At 49.3% G+C, this 25,541-nt stretch overlaps 1 protein-coding gene across 3 annotated transcripts in view; it reads right to left on the reverse strand.

The window, feature by feature from the left end:
* Window positions 1-25,541, reverse strand: part of znf609a (zinc finger protein 609a) — a 56,948-nt gene that overhangs the window by 12,337 nt on the left and 19,070 nt on the right. For 2 of the 3 annotated variants that reach the window (XM_048973456.1, XM_048973457.1), the window contains one exon: window positions 22,555-23,413. In XM_048973456.1, the coding sequence (XP_048829413.1) occupies window positions 22,555-23,280 (726 nt within the window). In that variant the 5' untranslated portion in view covers window positions 23,281-23,413. Of the gene's footprint in view, window positions 1-541; window positions 673-22,554; window positions 23,414-25,541 lie in introns of those variants that run through there. The other variant, XM_048973458.1, reaches the window with a different exon arrangement.

Consider the following 25,541-nt stretch of genomic DNA (forward strand, 5'->3'; position numbering starts at 1 on the left):
AGGGCCCCAAGGATATGGTGTAAAAGTCAATGAAGTACAGGTAGTGAGCATGAGGGGAACATCCAAGCGGCACTCGGAGACCGTGCTCCATGTTTACCGCACCCTAAGTCGATCAGAAACCAGCATTTACTGCTCAATCCCATCGGCTGACAGGAGGACAAAACCGCCTTCATCAGAAGGTCTGTCACGCCTATCAAGTACAGGGCAAGGACTTTACGTCACTCAGGTCTATTCTGCAGTTTTACAACATAACATTTCTGGCATTATTACAGCCACCGGCTGCATTAAACTTCAAAACAAATGTACAGCAGTCAGCCACAGAAACCAAAAGTCTGAACTCTGAACTTTAAGCCACCCAATATCAAGCATTTGACTAATTTGTACAACACAAACGGCCACCACCATAAGCAGGATGTCTCGCCCGAAAAAGGGGAAAAAATGCCTTTGAAATACCTTCCTCAGCACCATCGACCAGTTAATCTTAAGATACCACACTTTGATAAGAACAACAACGAATAATAAAACAAAAGCTTGAGCCTACCTTTCCAGTAAGGGCATGGAGAGAGCAGAAATGCTACAGGTCTAAACTGCTCCCTTTTCAACAGTATACATCATATTCACAAGGTCACCATCGCAGTTTAAGGATTTCCTGTTTAGTGTTACAAACCGGTTAAAAAAAAAAAAAAAAAAACACACACACACAGTGAACGGCTCTGGCAGCTTGAAAACACCTCCGCCATTAGTCACATATCACCCTGTAAGTCGCCGCCATGGACACGTCTCCCCACCCTCACGGCATTAAATCACCATCGGTGACGATTCCAACCCCAACTGTGTAAACAAGCCAATGAAACCGGTGCGAAAGTTTCAATAAAGACACACGCTGGCTTGTAATTATGTGTCATCTTAATGTCGCTACGGAGGAACCGCTGGTGGCAAAAGACTGGTTATTCGAGTCTGCTGCTCTGACCTGCCACTGGCCAATAGGACACGGCCTGTGTCACCATGATAAATGCGACCTATTGTGTGTGAGGGAACAGAGGAGCACTTCAGCGTGACTCTTGCACGGTTTCTGCCACTGGCCACTCTTTTCAGGGCAGGGATCTATGGACTATTAAATTCCTAGCCAATGCCAAGTAGTTCAGGGTAACCATGCACCGTTGGACGGTGGTTGCTAGGGTAAATGCCAACACCCCATCATTAAACAAAAAGCTTTGTATCGGAGCCAAGCCGGGCAGAAGCCACGAGTAGAACCTGTTAACGATTACAACGCTCACGGTTTAATGACCCCAAACCGGGACCCATCGGCACCTTGGGAGGGGGGGGGGGGGGGGGGGGGGCACTGCACCACCTGTTCTCAAAACTCACAACCCGGAAAGGGGCTGTGGGTTCGCAGGGGCTCCAAAGACCCTGCCGCTCACTCAGCGTCGATCCTACTGTGTAATAGGACTATGGAAGAAAAGCACTGGGACCGAGATATCGCGACGAACGACCATCCCTGACGATCAGCAGAAGGAATGGGGAAATCGAGATAAACATTAAGTTTATCAGTAGATCCTTGGCAGATATGGCTAAATACGTTACGCTGCCTTATCTCGGCTATGACTCATAAGCTCAGCCAGTCATACCGGTTAGAACAGGTTTGTGTGTGTTTCTGAAGACGCCCAGTGCCATTTCCCCCATCCACCTTTAGTAAGAGCACCTCGACGGCTAACTTTCCTTTCCAGAGCAGAGCCTTCCTCCACTGGGCACCAGGGTGGCTACGGCGGTAGACAGGCAAGGAACTCGGCCCCGAGCATTGTCAGGGCAGCCTTGTGTTGCCGAGGACTCTGCTCTGGCAAAGAAAATGCTGCGTGCAGTTCAGCTTTCCGTGGTTCAAGGAAACCACCGCTGGCCAGTACCAAAACCATCAAATGGCAGATGCAGATGGATTAGAGTCACAACCGATCATTTTCAGTTGAGGCTTGGCCTGCGTGCAAAACAGCTTGTGCATGAGCGATTCCCTCCTGAGACGGGACTGACTAAATGGTGGTTTCGATCCACACGTGACCTTTGCACCGGCTTCTGAGAGCACAGACACCTTCATATCTGAACATTGCCGAAAAAGGGCGGGTGGGAAATCTCACTCACCATGTGTGAATGCGACAAGTTCAATCCTGCTTGCTGCTGGAAACGACCAGAGAACAGACAGAGAACGACAGAGGCAGCCTCCTCCAACTGCTCTCAACTTACATCAGTGGGAAGATTTGAGAGATCGCGGTAGACGTAGGTGCCATGTCCACCTGTTGGTGTCTAGAGGGACCCGTCACATCACTGGCGTTTCTTAGGGGTTGCGTTGGTGTAGTGTGCACCACCGTGTCTTGGGAGACACTTAATTCAGCCAGACAGGCTGCATTCTACACGCTGCCAGCCATTAAACCCCCTTAATTTAAGACCATGCAGCATCTTTAATGCATGAGAACAGACAGCACTTTCAGCATCGCTGTTCCACTGCACGGCTTTGGGTGGCGCTCTAGTCAGAAACCTATGAACAGAATGTTCTCATGTAAGATTACTGATGGTGTGAAGGAGTTTGACACCTATCCGCCCACCAGCTCATGCAGTACATCTACATGCACTGAACAGCGTCAGATATGCAGACCTGACAACCCGTCTTCTGCAAATCGTTCATGCTGGTATCACAACCAAAATTGCACCTACAACACTTTCTTAGCAAGATTAAAATATAACATAACAGACATAAATCCATATCTGCCCTTTACAAACTGTTCTCGCACTTCCTCCAATGCGCTTCCACAGAAAACCACACACTTCCTTGTTTACTTTTTACGGCTGACCACCTGCCAATCAGATCTCTTCTTGTTGATGCTGAGAGCCTGGGCTCCTCAAGTCGGCGGGGGAGGGGGCGCCTGACGAGGAGACTGCTTCAGAGCCCGCAGATTCCTCCTATTCGGGCCCTTAGCAACAGCTTCAGCCAACCGTCCACTTGTTGCTACGAGGCCCCCCCACCCCCTCTTAGCCTACCCATTCTCACGCCGTAGGAACATCAACTGGAAAGAACAGGTATATAATCGGCTCTTCTAAGCATTCAAAAGCACAGACAGCTCCGATTTATGGAAATCCGGCCAACAATCTCTGCAGGAATAATCGGATATTCAGACAGAAAGCAGGAGAGGAGCAATGCGAAATGGCATGAATTAAACAGGAAATTTTTACCTGGAGATGCGCTATTGGATGTCAGGGATGATGATGAGTCAGGATACACGCTCCACAGCGAAACCTACGTCTGGCTCGAGCGTTAAAGGGAACATAAGCCTGAGGGAGAACGGGAGATGGGGGGGGTGGTGGTGGAATGCCAATACCTATAATTTGCTGCCAGGCAACAGGTCTGCGTTTAAAGGAAAGGCAAAGGAGAAAACGACCCGAGAGGCTAACTGGACAAGGCAAGACGACAGAAGTCACCTGCAGGAACTCACTGGAGTTTGTATCTCTGGTTTTCGCTTGAGGTGACATCAGATGCATCGTTAAGATGTGGAGGAGAAATTATAGCCACCAGCTAGCCACCAGCACATAAACAAAGGTAGATTTTATAAATGAACATAAAAGGCCTGTTAAAACTCAACAGTGGTGCTGAGAGCTTGCAAATAGCAGACATCATAGAACAGAATTCTGGGTAACGTGCTGTTCTCAGGCTTCACACTGTCACCTTCCTCCCTCCACTGCGTTGGAGGCTGTAAATCATTAAGTTCTGAAGTGCACATGTAGACACATGCATGTACACGTTAGCCTATTGTGGCATGTTAGTCACACGATATGTTACAACACTGCTTAACGACAGCGCCCAACCTATGGGCCGATCCTCGGTACAGCTCTGCAAGTACAAGCTAACACTCCGTCATCTGCATTTATTCCTACAGACAACACAGCCTTCGGGCTGGTCTTGCTACCTGACAGCAAGCGGACATTTGATGCCCATCTCTGCTGATATGGTGAGGTTCATGGGAGATGGCAGAGCGGAAGGTCAGGGGCAGGAAGGGGCCAGCAAACTACGGCAGAGGAATTGAGGAACCAGCACACCAGTCATGCCAAGTGTAAGAGGTGGTGCGGTTTGTGCTCTTGGGGCCACGGAGGAAGACCGTTGTTTTGCTGAAACATTTAGTCTTGCTGGAAGACCTCATACGCTACTCTGGGCTTAGGGTTTCCTGTAATGCTTTCTTAGAAGCTGCAGCCCAATAGGAAAGTGGCAGAGAGGAAGTTTAATAGATGAAGCAGTCGCCCGTCCTGGGAGAAAACGACCTTGCGGCATTATGTAATATGACCTCGGCCAACGATAAACGAGGGTGAGAAGTTCCGCATGGAGGACGTGGCATTGAGCCAAGTGATCGACAGCATCTGGGGCTTATCAGATCAGCCCAGTGAATCCAGAGGACAGGCAGAGACGTGAGGCTTCCGTGGAAAACCAAGCTGGGGACTGGGAGGACTAGCAGTGAATATACAAACAAGTCTGCACCTCGTGACCCGTAAACAGGAAGTGCGCCCACTCAGCCTGCCAGCATCTGTCGCTCAAGTGTGTGAACACGCTGTGGTGTGAAAACGATGACGACTCTAAGCAGACACGATGGTGCCCTCGAACAGTCCCAGCCACCCACCTGAGGGATGGGACGAGTGTCCCTGACAAAGCTAAGGAGCAGCCTTGAGGGCGCTCCAACACTGAACCAGGGGGCTGTATAGCGGTCTGGAGCCAGCAGGTGTTTGCAGTGTGATTTGGGATGGCGGCAATCCCAGACCCCCTACATGCAGCTGGCTGGGGCCTGACCCCTGGGAACCTTGTCAATAGTGAACAGTGTCTCACTTTCACCCCCAGCCCCCCCCACATTCACCTAGCTATAACCCTGACTCCCCCCCCCCCACACTGCCTGTGGCTAGCTGAGGAATTCGTGCAGCGGTGAGTGAACAGCCCCCACACTCGCAGCTGTTAGTGAGGTTCTTAGAAGCATTGGCACCGGGAACTTTTCCCAAGCAATTCTGCCTGCTTGTTCTGAATGCTGCCATTTGGCTTAAGTCTCCTAACAAATCCTTCCTGTCGTGGACGGCACAGAAAAAGAAAGATAAAGCAAATAGATGATACAATGTGTTAGGGCTTTCCCAGACACAGAGAGGACAGCGTGTTTGGTCTAGGAAGTGCAGGATGACCTCTGTTCCGCTATCCCAAAGAACACCAGTCATTACACTACAGAATCAACGTGTCACCCACAAATCCACATTTCACGCTGCCAGCAAAGGCCGCCCAGTCTATACCATTTATTATTTCCCCGAAGTCCCCAATGGTTTACTCACAATCATCCATGACCAAAAAAAAAACCTCACTGAACACCGTCAACCATGCAACTGCAATGTAAGAGAATTTGCATATTTTGATTTTTAAAAAAGGTATTAAAAATCATTCTGCGAAAGTAAAAGCATATCTACGCCAAATATGAGTATTGATGCATTCAAAAACAGCGCTTAACCGACATCTCTCAGTAGAAATGCTCAGCTGACGCGACGCGAATCAAACACTTTCAACTTTCTGGTGACCCCGATGAATAACAGCAGGAGTCCAGCTTCATACATCTGAGCTGACCTTTCCACTTGCGGTCTGTCAGCATTCATCATACTGGGACCCAAACCCCGGAGCTTAGACTCCACCAGCCTGCATGAACTGTCATCATACAGCCCCAAGTTAGACTGAGGTGACAGTGTTCCTGCCAGACTCTGACCACAATATGCAGTAATCATCCTGCTTTTAAGCTGACAGATCGTGATTAGATTGCAGCAGTTCACTAAACGATCTAGCCTGACAACTACACTATGTAACACTACCCATAGCTGCAGAGGTCACTCGGCTGACCCTGCACAGTGGAGTCAGCAGTGTTGCTCATTAACGCTTTCAGATCAATGGAAGGAAGGAATCATGAAAAGCATTTAGCGACAGTGCAGACAGACAGCAGTGGTCTTGGTAAATGAGGCACTGGAGCAAGAACGGCAAACACTCTGAGGGAGAAAAACAGCACGAACAGCAAAACTGCTACAAGTTACCGTCATATGACAGAAATCGCTGAAGAAAATCAGACAATATGTGGCAGCTGAGCTGACAGCCATCCGCAAGAATCCTATGGAGACGCCCCCAATCTAGGCAGCTCTTCTGCCTACTTATCAGAGAGGAGACCGCGTTCGGCAGGCATCCTCTAAGGGAAAACCCCCCCTTCGGGTTACTTTCGCCTTGCACAAGCTGGTATTTCTTCAGTTCCATTTCCTGCTCCAGTCCCCCCACCAAGCTTATTAATAATGAGATTTTGTTTTTCGCCTAGGTGTCCCATTGCTCAGCAGCCGTGAGGTCTTTGGGACGTGGCGGCTCCTCTGCTCATGCCTAAACACTCCACCTCCTGCCATTCCAGCACCACCTTCCAGGCATCCATGCGTAGCCTAGCCTCTGACATACAACATTCAACAAGCTTTCCCCCAGTATTTAAGAAAAGGATAACTTACTGTTAATCTACAGCACAACAGGTAAAATTTAGCGCACCAAAGAACAATACGTCCACTCATTTAGGGGCACTCTACTCGAACTTCACCCATTACCCTTGAACCCGCCTACGTGCCCCCATGTCCTGAACCTCTAAATCCACAGAAACCCCAAACCCCCCCCCAACAGAAACCCCTCTGCCCACAGCTCACTAAACTGAGGGAAAGCCAGACATAAGCCTCAGCAGCCATGTTACACTGCATACAAACTGCATAGCAGGAATTCACTCAGAAGTAAAATCGGTTGAATGTACCTACAACGGAACTCTGATGTGACCTAAATGAGTAACGCCGAGGATGTTCAAAAATCATCTGTCAGGCTGCCTAGTCTGGGCGAGGACACAATCCTGCCGTTCTATCAAAAGGGCACAACATAGTCTGCAACCGGAGCTAAAGTATGAAACCCGCAGTGCGTTCTTCAACGAGCCAGCTGAGAGGGAACACTTCCTGGTGGCACAGGGCCTTCCCATGCAAGCTACCAAGTGCTCCATCTCCTAGCAGAATGACCTTGTTAGTTCATGCTACTAATCTGCTAACGTTCCGGTACAGATAGTGTGTCTTCTGCCCACACACAGCTGCAGTGCCCAGGAAACACCGTCATTCACAGCAACACAAATAATTGCGAGAACAGAGTCTAGTCACATTCAGTAAAAATGCAGCCAATTGCCCAAGAGGATGAAACATAGGGCTAGCTAATTCAGCCAATCACCTAAAAGGATCTAGCATGTGGCTAGCTAAGCTAAGCATTCAGCAAATGGAACAAAGGGTAAGGCGATCCAGCCAAATGCCCAGAGGGATCTGGCACAGGCGTTTATAAAAATAAAAAAAAAGGATCTCTCTGACAACAGCAACACCCAGGCTTGGTTAGCTAGCCAGTTCCACATAGTGATGTCTGCAAACTAACCAGCAAAGTTAGTTCAGAGAAGTTGAGCAATAGTAAAAATTCGGTTTCGCGGCCGGCACATTGGCCTACTGACGCATTTCCCTGAGAGTCCGTTGAGAGGGACCAGAGTGAACATATCCTAATCCTAAACAAAAAGCAGACAGAAATGAAACTCATGGAAATGCTGCGGGAGATGAAGACCAAGGGTCAGGGCTGAGTTTAACCCTCTGCAGCTGGATTTTCTTTGCACTTTGTTGTTGTTTTCATCAGTCAAAGAATTTGGGTCTGGCTGCTGGCAGGCAGCCCAAAGCAAAACCACGTAAACACAGCCAGGATTACACTATCCTTGTCTGACCGTTTGATCACCTCGCTTCAGGAGAACAAACTTCACAGGAGTCTAGTGGGATCATTATTCAGTCACAGACCTAAGATCAAGCCAACAAGAACTTCTTCAGCTGTTCAAAAATGAAGACTAGCAAACAGGCACCACTGTGGACAGAACGCCTGAAGCCAAAGGCACACAGTGGAGAAACACCAAGTAAGACCAAAACCAATCAAGTATAATTCAGGCCATGGTTATGGGAAAGCCAAAAGCTCGCACAAGGTGCATTAACACAGACGAAACCTTTTCACGAGGACATTTATTAGAATGAACAAGCAAAACCAATGGCGTTGGGGAGTGTCACTATGGGGAAATGTCATATTTAACCAGAGAGACACATTTAATGGCCAGAAATAAAACAGCAAGGTGCTTCTCTACAGAAGGTGCACATTTATTTTGATATATAGTTAGTCCTGCTACAATGTGAGATATTTTGTAAATATGTTCTTATGCTACTGATATTAGTAGCTAACTCCAATACAACACAGAATTGCACTACGTGAACCATAACTCAAGATGCACTACTTGCACACACAAACAGCTATCCAAGTGAACGATAGTGATTTGTGAACAAATCATTCGTTTGAACTGACTCTTTTCAGTTAATTGATCTGGTTTGCAAATGTAACCGAAACAAACTGTCACACACACACACACACACACACACACACACACACACACACACACACACACACACACACACACACACACACACACACACACACACACACAGAGAGAGAGAGCTCAGTTTGAAGTCTTACATGTTAAAAATATAAATGTAATTCTTGTGAGACTCATAAGACCCATTGGAGACGTTTATGATACAATTCATTAATGTATTATTATTCTCTTATTGAAAATGCATAGAACTACACTACTAGGCACTGGCAGCACCATTTTTATTATTTAATTCGTTCGTTTTGGTGTAAGATACAACGTTTTGGAGTCTCGTTCCCCTGACCCCATTTCTCATTGGACATGTGCATTTTACCGTGTCATTTTTATTCAGGCATGTATTAGTCGCGTTGTAGTAGGACTGACTGTACCACATTATGAGTTAATATAACATGTTTTGTTTCATTAGTGCAAGCCACACCACAGTGTCACCACAGGAACGGAACTCAGACTAAATTCACTAGAAAAGTGACAGATTGACGCAAACCTTGGGTTGGGATACATACAAAATGCTCGACATTTTACAGCTCAGACTCGCTCTGGACAGCCGCTGCTTAACCAAAGATGCCGGTTATACATCATAATCTGGGGGGGGGGGGCATTCCCTGAGGAATGAGGAGCTGAGGTATGGTGCCTCCACCTGAAGTGGCCCCCCACACCTGACCTCAGGTTAATCTCACACGCATGATTTCCTCCCCCCATGGCAACTAATCTCCCCGTAAGGACACAGAAGAACAAAAATAGTGCTTGAGCACTTGTCGCCCACCCCTTCCCCCAGTTAAATTAAAAAGATCTGTCACTGTACCACTCTACAGTTCGGGTAATGACTCACCATGCATCGGGCCCTAATGGTTACCATAGTTACAGCCTGTGAATAGGCCGTCTTACAACAGGGCCATTCCATCAGTGCGCCCCTGAGCCCAGCCATCTTGTCATCTGTTAAATTCCCAAACCAGCATTTCATCTTGGCACCTATCAGCGGCGAGCGAGTCCCCAGCAGCCCTTTTTGCCTCCAAAGGTCCTTCCCAACTCATTCTCACAGTTGCCTGATAGAGGGACTAATTCATTTGATCAAGTGACATTCCCAATCAGCCTCTTCTAACAAATTGGATTCCATGGTGCTGCGCAAAGCCAAAAGGCACCCATTCCAATCAGCACAGAATGTCCAAGCCAGCTTCAAAGCCATTTACACATAATGAGTGCTGGACACGGCTCCCTCCAACACCACCCATGTTCTCCACACAATTTCCATCATCCACATAATCCAGCTTGCCGGGCTCTTTTTAGGATGAATTACAGGAGCCCTAATAACATTCACAAGGGCCGAACCATGTATGTAGATTAGCACTGGAGAGAAGGACCTTTCATCTTTCTTAGATTGGCGCTCAAGTATACTGGCTATAGACGACCCATAACGCACCCCTACCTTTGGGCACCTGGGATTTTTTTTTTATATTTAACTTCACTTCATGTAAAGAGGATTGATGCTCCTGTATCAATTAGGTTTTTAAAAACAAACGCAAACCCGTTTGGCATAGCTCAGAAAAAATAATCAGACCTTTCAACTCAAAACCATTTGGACACTCCAGGGCAAAATGAGGGCCATCTCCCAAGACATGTCATCTGCCATTGGCAGGCCTGCGTCAGCAGCATAACTGATGTGAGGACTCGCATGCTGAGTGGGGAAAAGGCCAGTGAGAAGTGCACAGGACTGCTATTCTGTCTGGAAGTGCCTTTTGAGGATGTCCTACCAAAACATTAAGTCTTTTTACATGAGACCTTGGTCTCTTTTGGGATGGTAGCTGCACTTGGCAAAAGGAACATCTGCTGGGATGGTGAAAGGAGAAAGCTGATCATGGTCTAAAGTGTCTGAGAGGAAGAAACAATGAAGCTACATCATAAGACCTCCGTCACTGCTTTAGACGGAGAAAACTCCATCATGTGCCTGCCAGAATTGGGAATACCTGCCACCAAACGGTCATGGGGTCTTGGTGGTAGGTGGGGGCGCAAGGACAGCAGGACCTGACTTCGTTACCAAACCGCAGGAACACGTCAGCTGGAAAGGACAACTATAAAAGCACGTCTGGAAGGGAACCAATGCACAGGAGCTCTGCTCAAGAACAGAACCAGGCTCAGGATCGAAAAAGCATGTGTAATTAAATCACTCAGATCACACAGCAAGTGGTGTGTGGCCTTCACTCTTAGCCCATGCAGAACTACCAGCTGGAACATCAGTTTGTGGCAGGGCTACTCCATGTCAACACACAGAGCTATGAACAGCTGTCCTAGTGCTAACAGAATATCTAGCTCAAAAGTACATGACATGTAAATCTCTACCATGGTGACTATCACATCCCCAAATTCCCTCAAATGTAATCATTAAGCTTGCATTGGGAACACTTTCACCTGTGAAACTCACAATTCTTAGTCCTGTCAAGGATGAGGTGAAAGTCATTTATATATTCATTAGTAAGATGCTTTTGCGCTCCCAATTCAACAGAAATCGCTGACCGATCTGCCATTTTGCTGAAAAGGAAGCACACTCACGATCATTACGGCTGGTGTGATTTTTACAGCGAATGTCAAATAAATACTAACCGCTGTTTTCCTCTTCACTGAACCTGTCCAAATCCATCACATGGATTACTGCAGAGAGGACATGCTCTTCGTCGACAGAGGATGGATTTTAAAGCTTTTGGGCTTTGCCTGGCCTGGGGTTCACCTCTAGGGATTCATTTTTATCAAAGAACCTTTCCCAGTAAAAATGAGTCTGACTGGTAGAACACAAGCCTGGAGTTTATGGTTGCTTTCCGCCAAGTGTAGCACATGGTACCTGCTGTACACGACATCTCCGCAGGGCTACCTCCTGCCTGTCACAGGCCAGCAGAGCAGATAAAAGCCGCCCTATATGGAACAAGCAGCGAACGCTAATGTAGCGTCCCCTAAAGATGAGCGCCAGGTCAAAGGGGAGTACAGGCAGGGGGGGTAACACAGCAGGGAAAGAAACAGCAGCTTCTTTACAAACATTTCCTGCATGGCTTTTGGACTCATGTGGCCAGAGGCCACACCTGACCCAGATGTCATGCAGCTCCTCACCCTACTCAAATTCCAGAAAGTAAGGAAGAGACATTTGGGACTGGATCTGTAGCTATGGAGACGAAGGGGGGGGGGGGTCATTCATAGCTTAACCTCTTTTCTCTCCCTGCACTGAGGTTCAAAGAGGGTAGTCCATCCCTATTGCAGCAAGAAATTGCACAAACCAGCAGTCTCCACCAGGGAGAAGAGATGAATTTCTCCCCGTCTTACATACAGAACACAAGCCTAATCTGCTGGCTAGACCGATAGGCCTCTTTCCAAAATGGTATATTTTTACAAAACGAACCCCTTCATCATATCAGCTGCTATTCTCCACTCATCAGGAAGCTTCAAGAGTCACCTGGAAGCAGGCTTGCTGCTACTGGCAGGTTCCCCAACCCATTCTGCATGCAGTTTCTCACGTATCATTCACACTTGTGGATAAACCTAGGATAAAATGAGAGGAAACCCAAGAGGGACTGAAGAAGCAGCTGGAGATGAAGGTCCAGCTGGCCAACTCACTTGAGTCAGAAACACAGCCAGCTTACTTAAGTAGGGAAAGCAGCCCCGGCTGACTCACCACACCCAGTTATAGAAATAGTGAAGTCTCAAGAATTCACTTGGTTAAACCAAGAAATTACTTTCTATAAAGCACTCGACTTCCACAAAAGGATGTGTATTAAGCAACCTTATTTTTTCCTAAGCAGGTAACGTTCTCATGCTAGACAATTCTTTACATTAGCAAAAAAAGATCATTCTAGCCTGACGGGGTCAAAGGGCAGATAATCTTTTAGGCATCTGGGTCACAACTCCACTTTCATGAGGGACTGCTGCCAGAGGAGTCCCATCACAGCATTGCTGTCCACTCTGGAAAGATCCTTTCGAATTTCTCCCACAGTTTTTCATACTGCCAACACCTGACACCACAGGCTGCTGTGGGTACGGGGGGGGGGGGGGGGGGGGGTAAATCAGAGCCAACCGCTGCATCCGTGTGCAAAAAAAATGTGGGGGAAGGGGAGCATGACCACCTCAGCACTCATCTAGTGGTATTGCTTGAAACAGACCCACCTCCCAAACTGCCTGTTTCGCCTGGCACTCTCCGGGGAACAAACGGCCTGTTCCTGTCCAGCAAAACCACAGGACACAGAACATCTCCGGGCCAGCTGAATGCTGTGCTGACGATCTGTCCTATCATGGTTGCCCACCCTCACCGCACCAACCAGCTTCTTTCGCCCATCCTCGTGTGACCCAGCTGACCGCTGCCAGGCAGGGTTTCTAAATAAATACAAACACTCCATCTGCTTCAAACTGAACCCCTCACTGCCTAGTCCTAAAGTGCTCTTCCTCTCCCAGAAGCAGCCCCCCCACCCCACTACAAGCACAGCTCAACTGGGACAGCCAACAGGATATTCTCACCAAGCTGACCATTTCTGCCCACCCCCTGCAACCAACGTAAATCCCAGCAAATCATCCCCGCACCGAACACTCCGCCCTTTACTCATTTCACCACCCCCCGCCTCCCCCGCTTTCTTGCTACTCACGCACAGAGAAACCGAAATGCAGCAGAGGAAAAGCCCGGGCTGACAATGGCAGACAGCTGCTCTCGTCGAATAAGCCTTTCATGAGCTGAATTAACGTTGCGAGTCCCTCTCCGCCCAGCCCCCCCCTTCCCCCGAGTAGAGCCAGGCACACACGACTCACACAAAGCACCAAGACAGCGTGGGGAGGGGAGGCACTGCCATTAAAGGGCTTTGTCTCCTGCTTCTCCTGGCTCCTTCAGCCTCGCTGGCTGTTGAAAGCTCCTGGACCGCTTCTTAATGGCTGCTGTGAGGTCTACCACCTTACCACGGGAGGTCAAACCGCCGTGAGGAAAAATACAGCACGCCTCTGTCCGCTCACAGGAGGGAGCGTACGCGCAAGGATCCCAGCAGCTTTAGACTCTCACATAGAGGGCACTTCTAGGAACAAATCAGCTGGGGTTTGAATATTTCCCATAGTCCACTGCGGCAGGTAATTAGGCATGAACACAAAAAACTAAAACGCGATCACACATTTACTACGACATCCTGACAAAATAGCTCAGAGATTTGATCTTCGCTGCTGTACAGTGATCAGGGATAAGACGACATGCAGAGTTAAAAAAAAAAAAAAAAAAAAAGCTCAGATCACAATAACTGGAAACAAATCATCTTGAAGCTATGGGAGGGACGGCAAGGCATCTGTTAAGAAACACGACCCATGGCAGCCTTTTGTCTGCAAGACAGATGGGAGTCCAGGTGACAATGAGAGCCTCCCATGTGGACGATCGCAGCACATCAAAGTGGCGTCTGGGTGAAACTCAAGGCAGATCCACTTGACTCGGCATGGAGAGAAGCAGCAGAGCTCTGTTATTATCACAATAAATCACGTTACAGTGGAGCAAGCCACCACCCAGTAAAAGAAAAGCCTGCTTCAGCGTACCACAGGAGGACAGGAGTGTGAAAGCCTGAGATTACAGGTCTGAAGCGAGGAACGCCCACTCTTGGCCAACAATGAGCGAACTTAACCTGATGTGACTCACCCTCCCAAATGCCCCAGGTGACACTTACCTCACTGAGCCAATCGTTTGCATTGATTTTCCAAGTAACACGACAAGCTCATAATACTGGCCATAGCTGGTTCTTCAAAAGCACTGAGATATAAACAGCTGGACTTACAGGAGAGACCAAAAGATTCTGCAGTCCCCTACATGGATACCACCACTGGCTGTGTCATTGTACTATTTGTCTTGTACGTTTTGGCACTATAGGTTTTAGGGAAGTGAGTGCAAAAAAAAAAAAATTGTTGTACTATGCACACAACAATACAACAACGAAACAGTAAATTCACGCGTGTTTTGCTCCGACCAAAACAACCACAGAGACCCTTGAGAGGAGGTGGTCTCAGTCCGGTCCCAAACGAACTCTGGAGCGGTTCGCTTGTAGAGGGAACATCATCCGACCTCGATCTGACCAAACCAGCATGTCGTACATGCTCAATATTAGCTCCCTCGGTTGTCGGAAGGCAAGTGAACTCAGCATTCTGCTGGTGTAGTGTAGCCTGGTACAGTGCCCAGAAACTTACCACAGCAATGAATATATGCCAGCTCTGCTGCTGCTCCATGTTAATCTATACAGACGCAGGACCTTTTTCCAGCATTTACTTTCCCATTCCCGCCACAGGCCATCTGACCAAAAAAGCATTGTGAATATTCTCACGTGGACTGAAATGGTGCATTTTGATTCCCTTGGATGTTCCTGTCTGAAAACAAACTAAACCAAGTGGAAAACACTCCAAGTTTACAAACTTAAGTGATTCAGACAAGAGCAAAAGAATCATAAGTGTGAAAACGCCCTTACACTGGTTTAGCGACAAAATCTGTCAGCCCGCTGACTATTTACATCTTATCTGAAGGTTTACATCCAATGCAAATATTCCAGAGAAAGGAGGGATGGGGGAGAGGCTTATGCTGTGGGGTTAATAACATCCCAAGGCTTGCAGGAAAGGAGCCTCCATTTTGGGTATGGCTGAGCACAGAAGAGCAGCGTCTGTCTGCCTGGGAAGCAGAGTTGTGCTAACCAACATGGCTGCCGGGGAGTTCACCCATAACCACCTGCAGCCAATCAGGGCCAGCATTCCCAGCGCCTCCAGGACTGGGACGGGGGGGGTGGGGCTAATCAGGAGCAGCAGACCGCAGGCTGAGCGGATGGCCAGATGTACAAAAAGAAGCTAGTTTACAGCCGGAGAGGAAGCACGGTGTCCTGACTCCACATACTTCCCGCTGGCTCCACGACAGCAGCTGACAGGATCCTCCTGACCCAGGTCCGGGAGGATCAGCTTAAGGGACCATGCTGGTCCAGAACCAGACCGACTCACCGGCAGAGCACGGGGTCCACATGGAGAACAGGGCCCGGCCATCCTTCTGGGGGGAATTACCTGGCCTCTGCCTTGGACAGGACACGGTTCTACTGGACCAGCCAGCTGCAACCCTCTGGACCTGGCACCCGCCTCCTCAGTGGGCTAATAAACCATACCAAGGCAGCAAGCAGGGGGGGATGGGCTCAAAGCATGGAAAAGCCATTAACCAGGCTGAATAAATACAGGTGGTGAAGCCCGGTGCTGGGAGCAGAATGAGTCACTGTTCCAGCAGAGCTCCAGGTCAGAAGAAACCGAACCATCTGGAGAGCAGCACCAGCCCCGGCGGGACGCGACGAGCCTTGGCGTTTCCGCTACACGGCACTTCTGGTGCCGCTCTCAGGCTGACGGAGGGTCCCTGCCGGCATTCACTTCGGAAGGGAAATGCCAGCCTCACACCGAGTCTTCGTTCCCAGGCACCCCACATGTTCACAAGCTTCCTCTCATTATCTACCCAGTAAAGTTGATGAATTTTATATTTAACGCCAATTAGTCGACAATTATGTCTTCAAATCCCACATGACTGAAATGCTACCTTTCAACACCTATAATTCAGCACTGAAAGTGCAAATGCAAGCCGATGACCTGTCCTTATTTAAACGTGCTCCTTATACACATACACATGATGATGATGATGATGACGGGGACTGATCTTCACCTCAGCCTGCTCGGGCACTAAGCGCTGGGTCTCAGCCAGACCGGCTCATCAGCAGTGATTGACATAACGGCCTGCTGGCAGGGTCGCTGTGAGTCTAAGCACCGCTAACGTAGGAACGTCGGCAAGCCACTTTCCAGAACAATCTCACAAAAATAGGCGCGCTTAGATGGAGCTCTAGAGGGCGTAATGCTACCTTTAAGCAGGAGTGAATCCCCGATGGACCAAGCAATTTGCGCTTACAAGGAAGCACACGGCTGTAGCCCCCCCTCCTACTCATCAGAAACACAGTGGGCAGGTGGGGGGTGCATCTTCTCCATTCCAGTTCTCATACCCGATTTACAACATGGATTCCCAACAAATGGAGACAGACAGACAGGACACACACACACACATATGCAGGATGGGAATTTCAATCGGGTTCTGGGGCTCAGTGAAGAAACTCGCATCTGTGGGTCTGGAGCAGATTCCTCCAGTGGTTCATGGATCAGAATACCAGTCCCCTCACTCTCCATGTGTATTCAGGTGGTAAAACTATTGCAAAAGATTTTATATTTATTCCCAGGTTCGTTTTAAAATTCTAGAACTATTTTTTTTGCATGTACTTGACCCTTGGATGTCAAAACGGGCTGGTTAAACAGTTCCGTTTATGGAAAAGGTTTACCCGGCTGAGCTGCAGGAACTGGGCAAATGCAGAGAGCCCAGAGGGACCCTCATCTGAAGCAGGAGGAAGCAGAGACGGCAGTCACAGCACTGAGCATCCGGGCCTCAAGCAGGAAGGAGATCATGTCTATGAACGGGGATCAGCAGTAATGTTCAGAGAGGAACCCATCCGCAGAATCCGGCACTGCAGCTGGGATCTAACCTCAACTGCGCAGTAAACATTCATGCGATTACAGAATTCATTTCAATTCCAATTCCAATTTATATTTATTTAGTGGCTTACACAATAGTTGCCCCTTAGCACGCAAGTGTGTGCAGTAATTATTACTTCACTGCTACAAGATGGTAAAACAGGGATAAAAGGACAAAATGTATGAATAGCAGAAGAATGTCAGTTAAAGACAAACACTAAAAATGCACTTGGGCTAAAATCCGGCAATTTTAGGCACGGGGGCCACTGCAACGGCCCTCGCCAACCAGACCCCGGCCAACGTCCTACATTCCCATTTTGGGTTTTGGACTATTTCCTGGACACTGGAGGTTAGGATCCGTAGACTTCACACTCCAAACGGCCCTTAAAAGCTACACAGGCTGTCCCAGTTGGAGCACACACTCCACTCCTCACAGCTCAGACGTGGAGAAATGTTTGGTCAGACCTGACCGGGGTTTGTCGCTAGTGAGAGGGACCTGGCAGATCTTTCTGGCGCTGGTCTGATGGCCCTGCATGGCGCGGTCACTGCTCCACCTTCCCTCTGGTGTGGAAATGGACACGGGTGGCAGATTGTGTTTGTGGGGGGGGGGGGGGGGGGGGCTGACGATGGATGCACTCGAACCCTGAGATTTCTAGAGGGAGGTAGTGGACCCAGATGTGGCTCCACTACAAAGCTATTTAACAGAGAAGAGTGCCGCTCAGAGGACGACAATGACCTGATTAAGGGGCAGCCTCCATACTGCAGTTAGATTGGACTGATAAGGCAAAGGTCCTGCTCACCTGGAACCCAAGGAGAGGCATCTGACACCTGCCAATAAACAGACCAACGGAGGGATTTCAGCCGCTCCGATCCAAGCCCTTCAGAAACATGCTCTCATGCAGTTCTTCGTAATCCAGTCCTTGAGGGCACACAGACATTTTTGCTTCCTCCAAGCTCCTAGTAGACTGAACCCAGTGGCTGGGCACAGCAGCCTCAGCATTAGCCTGGGGTACAGTTCTGCTACAAGCTTCACTGTGAAGCCCGGAACCCCAGTGCCCAAAGTCCATCAAACCATGACGTTTGCCAATCAAGAACGTTTGGGTCAGTGCTCTCAGTGAATCTGAGTAGGAGAAAGACCAACCGAGTGACATTCCTCCAGTCAGAAAGCATTACACCCAGAGCACAAGGCAAGACTGCAGCCCCACTCCCCTCCCACCATCTGACAGCTGCTGGGGCAGCACGGATAAATCAGCTTCCCCCACTGTGACACAGCTTCCCAGGAAAGCCTTACTGAAAGCTGCTGTTCTCTGCATAAACGTTTCATTTGTTATGCGGTAACAGCCTAGCTGAGGTCACCGGGAGGAACAGAACGCTTCCCACTGCTGATAAGTTGGCCGTCGCTGCTGTACGCTTCGTGGGTCTCAGACCAATCGTCTGCCAGCAGTTCACATCTTAACACCCCCAGATGGATGCTTCCCACCAGGACATGCAGCACAGTAAGAGAACAGCAAATTTAAGAATAAAACAGAACCACACAGAGACAGACAGACACACACACACACACACACACACCACAATGAGGAAACACTAAGCTTTGTGGACCTTCCCATCTTCCAGTCCAAGCAAATGTGGTAATGCAAGTTTACTACACCATATATAAATTTCATAACCTTGCCGTCTTTGCGCAACAATCAGTTGTGTTGAACCATAATGCTTTTATGAACAGTGATTATAACCAAACGGAAAATGTAATAAATTTCCCCAGAGCACATCAGATCCAGCCCCACATCACTGCAGTGCCCCAGTGTTTAATACGAAACCTTTACCAGCGTTATTCCTCACAGCACTGACATGGGCGTTTACGGAAAGCATTTAAACATGAAAGTCGGCTGACCTCTGGCCGTCAGAGAGGGCTGTATCTCAAGCAGCAAATCAAGGACAGCGTGTAAAGGGAGACTCTCGGCGCCTGGGGCAACTTCGTGTCTCAGGAAAAGCTACGGGGTGGGGGGGGGGGTCTGATCCTGAAACACCCCAGAATGACCTACAGCTGAGTCAGGGAGAATAAGTGGACTGAAAAATGCAGACGAACAAACAGCCACCAGCACAACGACAGTGACCTCAATACAGACGCGGTATTAACCACACAAGTCAGCTGGACCTGACAGCCACCCTGCCTTTGTGTATTACATCCTAGACAAAGCCAAAGCCTCGTCTTCAAGGCTCTGACGGTCAGAGACACAAAGTCAGTGACGTTCAAAAAGGCCCCAAACAACATAATCGATTCTACAGTAACATACGACAGCCAATGCTTGTCGTCGTCAAGGGTAAGTGGCCTTTTCATGCATCCATCAGTTAGCCAGCTGCATATTTACACTGACATCACACAATTAGGATTTAATAAGCCTTTGATTTCATGATTGCAATCAGATATTTATGCATAAAAAGCTCACGGTACCATTAAGCAAGCTCTGTGCTGGACTTCAGGAAGGACGTTCAGTTCGCTTCTTTAATTGCCACATTTTGTCATTTGCACGGCGTCATTAGCACTGTCAAACTCCTCGCACATTGCCTCGCCGTTCAGAGAAAGGTGAAGGGTTGTTTAACTAATGTTTTTGCGACACCCACTCACACGGTCTTGGGTCTCTGCCTTCAGCGGTGCGGTTCTTCTGGACCTCCGACAACACAGCACTTCCTAGTTTGGCATGAGGCGCTAGCAGGAACCCGCAAATCAAGAATCCTTCAAGTTGATCTTTGTATTTGCTAATGGTGCTAGTCCCCCAACACCGACATTAAACTGCTATTGAAGCACTGCCTAAATATTTCAACCTGCGTCCAGGCTCTGAGCGGATCAGACTGTCATCGAGCAGCTTATGGAGGGACCAATCTGTGGAAAACAGGAACCCCAGCGCCTGGGAATGGAATCACTGCCTCAGGGGCGGCTGAAGACCGCAGGCTGTAATTTTTCTCCTCAACATTTGTGCAGAGCTACATTAAAGCGGGGCTGAAGCTTCAGGATCTGTACTTGGAAGCGACTCGTAACTTAATATAGGTGAGGTAAGGTACACAGGAATTAGAAATCTGATGCCTCTCACATTTAATTAATATCCTGCCAAAAGCTGCTAGGCTTATTCAGGCCTCTCCCTGTATGAATGCAAACTGAGGGAGGAAGTGAGTGAGCAGGGGAGCGAGTGAGGGAGAGATGCCTCTTATTGTTCTTTACAGCTCAGGACATAAATCACGCGAGTCACCTTAATGGCACGCTGGTAAACTCCAGTTAAATAACCATTTAAATATTTGCGACAAAGAGGTGAATTGGGGATTAAGGTGTGTCATAGCAACAGAGATTAATGCAAATGATTAACAGGATTAAAGCATTTTTGTCCGTTTGCAAATCTGGGTGGCTTAGCGGCTCGCTGCAATCTCACGTCTCCAGAATCAGGGGTTCAGATCCAGCATGAATTTCCTCAAGCTGCTCCAGTTTCCCTCAGTACAAAAAAATGTGCATTTAGGTGAATCAGTCTCTCTGAATTGCCCATAGCATGTGCTGTTCTCTCTGGGACCCTGACCTTGTACTGGAGAAGCAGAACAGAGGATGGATGGATTTGTAGATACCGTAATAGAAATACTTTGTGTTGAGTTTATACTTAAGGTCAAACCTTTCCAAAATGCACAGCTGAGTATAAAAAATGGACTGAAACACAGTCAGAAGGAGCGTGACTGGAGACGCGCTACCTTAAACGCACATGCTCCAGCAGGCTTCTGCAAGCCAGGAACACCGACAGGAAAGTGATATGCTATCTAGACGTGTTCCTCCCCTACGTCAGGTGGAGCATTCTGCCCGTGTGACCTCTCGGTCTTTAAACAGCAGCCAGAGAAGACAGGAGACGACACGGATGTCTGCCAAACGTCAACGGAAAGCATTTAAATCTAAAACGCCAACATTTATTGGCGAATAGCCTTTCGCCCTGAAGCACTAAGGCAGGAGTGAACTGCTGTGAACCACTCTGGGCTTGAACGCGAGGCTTTGCGAAGGCAAATGCTGAACGGCACACAGCCAGCACCAATGAGACCATGGAACCCGAGAAATCCGGGCAAGAGAGGAGACATCATCGATTTCACCGAATGCTCCCAAATCATCAGGCACCCTGAGTTTCCCAAAACAGGAAGTTCACCTAGAGGATGGCGGCCTGGACTCGGGCGTGCCGCGAGTCAGGTGACCCTGAAGGGCTGGCAGCCAGAGAGGGCTGAATCTCAAGCAGCAAATTAAGTGCAACACGTAAAGGGAGAAGCTAAGCCTGGTAGTCAGAGCGTGGGGTGCCGGGCCCGATGGAATGCAGAACCTGCTGGGCCACACGAAAACCTCACTGAGCGCGTGCGAAAAGCCACCTGAGGAACTGGGGGGGGGCTCGTTACTCTCACATATGCAGCCGAAGCCATCAGCAGGGACAGCTGCAGTCTATATAGGGAAAATGCAGATCGGTAAATAAACGAACCGCAAATGGCAGACACCCGGGGCACGAGTCCATTCCAAATGCTTCAGCTTCTTCGCTTGCTGCCTTTGAGATGCAGTCAAGCTCAATTAAAAGCTCCCTTGGGCCTCAATGACAACACAATCCAAACGTCACTCATCTATATTTGGACTCCCCCGCCCCCCCCTACCCGTTTCACACCGTCTCCATATTTTCTGTTGCTATACAAGTTGTTGGGATTTCTTCTCGCTATTATATTATACTTTGTGCTAAATGTAAAAGAAAGAAAAAAAATCAATATTAAGTCCAAAATAAAATAAGCTTATTGACTACTGGAACATTGAGTCATCCAAAAAAAAAGAAGCCCTTTGACAGGATGGCCATATATGGGATGGTAAGTGGTGATTCTTGAGGTGCAGCCTTGAGCCAAACGCAGCATTTAGTGCCGAGATCAAGGTTTGGTCCCATCAGACCATAAAAACCTCCCACTTGCCGCAGGGCGAGATAAGCCAGCTCGACCCAAGCGATGAAGGCTTTCCTTTCACAACCTTTACACAAAGCCCATGTTTATGATACACAGTTGTGTCATCTCAGCCACGGAAGACCAGCTCTGCTCCGTCAGAAGCAGTGGAAGCCTGCCAGCAACCTCCCGGAGAAACGACCTTCTTGCATGAAAGCGCAGTTCGAGGACGATGCGCTCCAGGCAGATTCAGCTGTGCTATATTCTCCCTGCAACCACGGAGGCACATTAAGGGTCTTGAAAATAACTGTGGGATCTCCAAGGAGAGGTGGATATATTCTGTCACACCGGATCCCTTGACTATAGAGGTAGAACATTCCTGTGACTTCCAAAGACTGTCAGTTGTACTCGACTCTCACGCTAGGGGACTAATGCTGTAAATTATTTCTCATTTATGGACTCCGTCCACCTTCACATTATAAACTCGGCACACGATTTGAGAGAAGGGATGCAGACAGCTGATATGATAAATGACGCAAGCACGGCGTGACTGAAGCCAGAAGGAATGAACACAGCAGTCCCGTAGCACCGGGCCGGATCTTACCTTCTCGCTCTTCACCTTCTTCACGGCCCTACACTCCCCGTTGTCCAGCTCCTCCGGCTCTGTCTTGATGGCTAGCAGAGGCACTGGCCCGACAGGCTCCAGAACGGCATTCCCGAGTGGCTCGGCCGCGGCCAAGTCCGTGCAGGGTGTCACCTCGAAGGGTGTGCTGCGGGCAGCCCCCAGGGTGAGTGGTGGCGCCCCCGTGTCCTTTTCCCCGGTGACTCCGCCCGGCACCCCTTCAGCTTTCTCCTTCTTGCTCTTCGCAGAACCTGCCTCTTTGTCCTTCTTCCCCGCAGGGGTATTGCGGGAGGCCTTCCCGCTCTTTTCTGCGCCCTTCCCGGCCCCCGGAATGCCAACAGAGGCCGTTCCCGCAGTGGAGGCTACTCCCTGGGGCTCCTTCTTGGCCCCGTCGGCGGCTGAAGCCTTGGAGCCATCTTTAGAGTTCTTGCTCCGCTTCGATTTGGACTTGCTCTCCTTGCCCTGGGGGGTGGGCACGGGGCTCACAAATTTAATATTGTCAGGTAAAGCCGCCACGGCGCTGGGGGGCGCCGCCATGCTCCCAGCTTCCTTGGTGCCAGACATTTCAAGCTTGTCCTTTTCAAGGTCGGCGTCGAGATCAATGATCAGATTGCCTACGCCGATGTCCCACTCATCGCCGCTGTCGTAAGCGTCCACCGCATTCGAGTCCACACCTTTCCCGCCTGCAGGGCCACTGTTCAGGGACATCTTAGTGCCAGTGGCCCAGGTTTTGCCGCAGCGAGGTCTGACACTTTCTCAGACTTCTGGGGGGGCAGCGGGAGAAGGGTTACGATCAGCCTCACAGTTTCTGTACCCCCGTCCCAGCTAACCACATTTTGCCCTGGGGAAATAAGGGGGGGGGAGAGAGAGAGAGAGAGAGAAACGATTACGCATATAACAGTGGCTATGAGCATCCTGCACCTGACAAGCAGAGCGAGTCCCTGAGATGAGTCCTTGACCGGAATGAAAAGCAGCCAGAAGCTTAGCCGACAGATTAAATCAGCCCAGGGATAAACAGCCCCCAGCAGAGACACAATAAGGAGACAGACAGCTCTCCTGCACACAAACAACCCCCACTTAGGGCCAAAGCTGCCAAAACGGCCGGAAAGACAGGACAAGGCGGGCAAAGTGGGCTGAGGGCGCCCGGATCAGGTGCCAATCAAACGGCGAGTGTCTGAGGGCCCAAACAATGGCGTCTCTGTGCGAGGAGGGGGGGGACCCGACCAGGCTCCAAGCACGTCTTTAGTCGAGCAGGTCAGGGTAGTCCCCAAGCACGATGCCCGAGTGGGTTGGGGGTGAGAGGACGAGATGGCTGGCGGGCACTCTCCCGTACGGAAAGACAGGAAGCCTTTTGGGACTCCTTCACTAATGCCAGCGATCCCTTCACTGCCAGTAGTTGTTCTTCACATCCCACATTTAAACCTTCTAGTCCATAAATAAAATACACCTTACAGCAAGACACATGCCGATTCGCCACATTTTCGTGCATTGAAATAAACCTACAGCTGACATTTCCATTTTCCAGCATCGCTCAAATTCAGGCTGTAAACGAGAACAATTTTGAGCTTCCGGCCTCATAAATACTAAATGCCTGTGTATAACCCTGATACATTTGCAGGGTTTGGGGGACAGAGCTCCTGATAGCACATCACCATACACCTGAAATCCCATTCTGAACTGCAGCATGCAGGACTCTGATGGTTAAATGTGAGAGAGCCACGAGGGGTCTCTCTGGCCTGGGTCAGGTCGGGTCGGGTCAGCAGCACCAGGCCTTTCTGTGCCAGCTAGAGGGAGACGCCCCCTGAAATCGCTACGCAAAGGACGTGTCTACCGAGGACCCAATGGGGAGCCCCATCTCCAATCACCATAGCGACCGTCAGAACCAGATGTCCCGCCAATACTGAGCCAGAAACACGCCTACAGTAAATGGCAAGCTGTGGGTCATGGATTGGCTGGGCAGGAGGAGAAACCCACACCAAAACAGAGCATCACCCCCCCACCCCAGCCACATGTCAGTCAATGTGGCCATCAGTTAGGACAGATGCAAAGCCCCTTTATTATAAAGGGCGGCTTACAGCGACAGAAGCGGGATTTATGTGGGGGGGGGGTGTGGGTGTTAGTGAGGGGCGAGATGTCTCAGCGCCCCGGTCTGGGGGTTCTAGCCTTTCTGCAGTGATGACAGGCCATGCTCAAACTGCTACGGTCCACAGTCAAGGGGTTTCTGATGAAAACTCCCGCTGACTCAAAATGAACAGAGAGGTGTGGGAGGGACAAAGGGCCCATTGACAGAGAACAGGCGAATTACTGGGCTTTGCTTTGCTGACACATACACAAAAACAATCCAGAGGACACGGGAAGGGCTCAGGTTATCGTGCGAAAATGATGGCGGGGGCAGGGCTGCACGCATGACCACAATCAGGGTGTTAATGGGGGGTGAAGGAATCGGATTCCACAAAGCGATCCAACAAGCCTCTAGCCTTCTCACACCGTCAGCAGAGCTAATAACAGCAGCAGCAGCAAAAACCCCGGTAAAGTGAGATGCTTCCTCAAAGAGAGATCAACACACTCTACACCATTATACACAGCAGAACCACAGATCTCTACAAGCTCAAACAGAACAGAGCAGGTTTCTATGCCAAAGTCTCAAACACTGATTCACACCAATGCCCCCAAACAGTTCAGTACATATAATTCAATGCACAGCGGGGAGGCATGGAGTCTGTCTTCACAGAGAGTACAGCCCAGTCATCAATCAGGGCTCGTGTCAAAAGAAAGGAAAGTACCCATGACAGCATAGCACTTGGCTACGAAAACAGAGCGGTATATTTGGTAGAGACCGCAATGTTAAATGAGAGGCTCATCCGGGATATCCCTTAGGTGAAGCCAAAGTCAACATGGACCATTAACCCAACATCAAAATGCACTCAGCTCAACCCACAGGCAGTCAGTGACTCAATGAGATGGAGGAA

Source organism: Brienomyrus brachyistius, chromosome 13 (genome assembly GCF_023856365.1).
Source record: "Brienomyrus brachyistius isolate T26 chromosome 13, BBRACH_0.4, whole genome shotgun sequence".
Lineage (NCBI taxonomy): Eukaryota > Metazoa > Chordata > Actinopteri > Osteoglossiformes > Mormyridae > Brienomyrus > Brienomyrus brachyistius.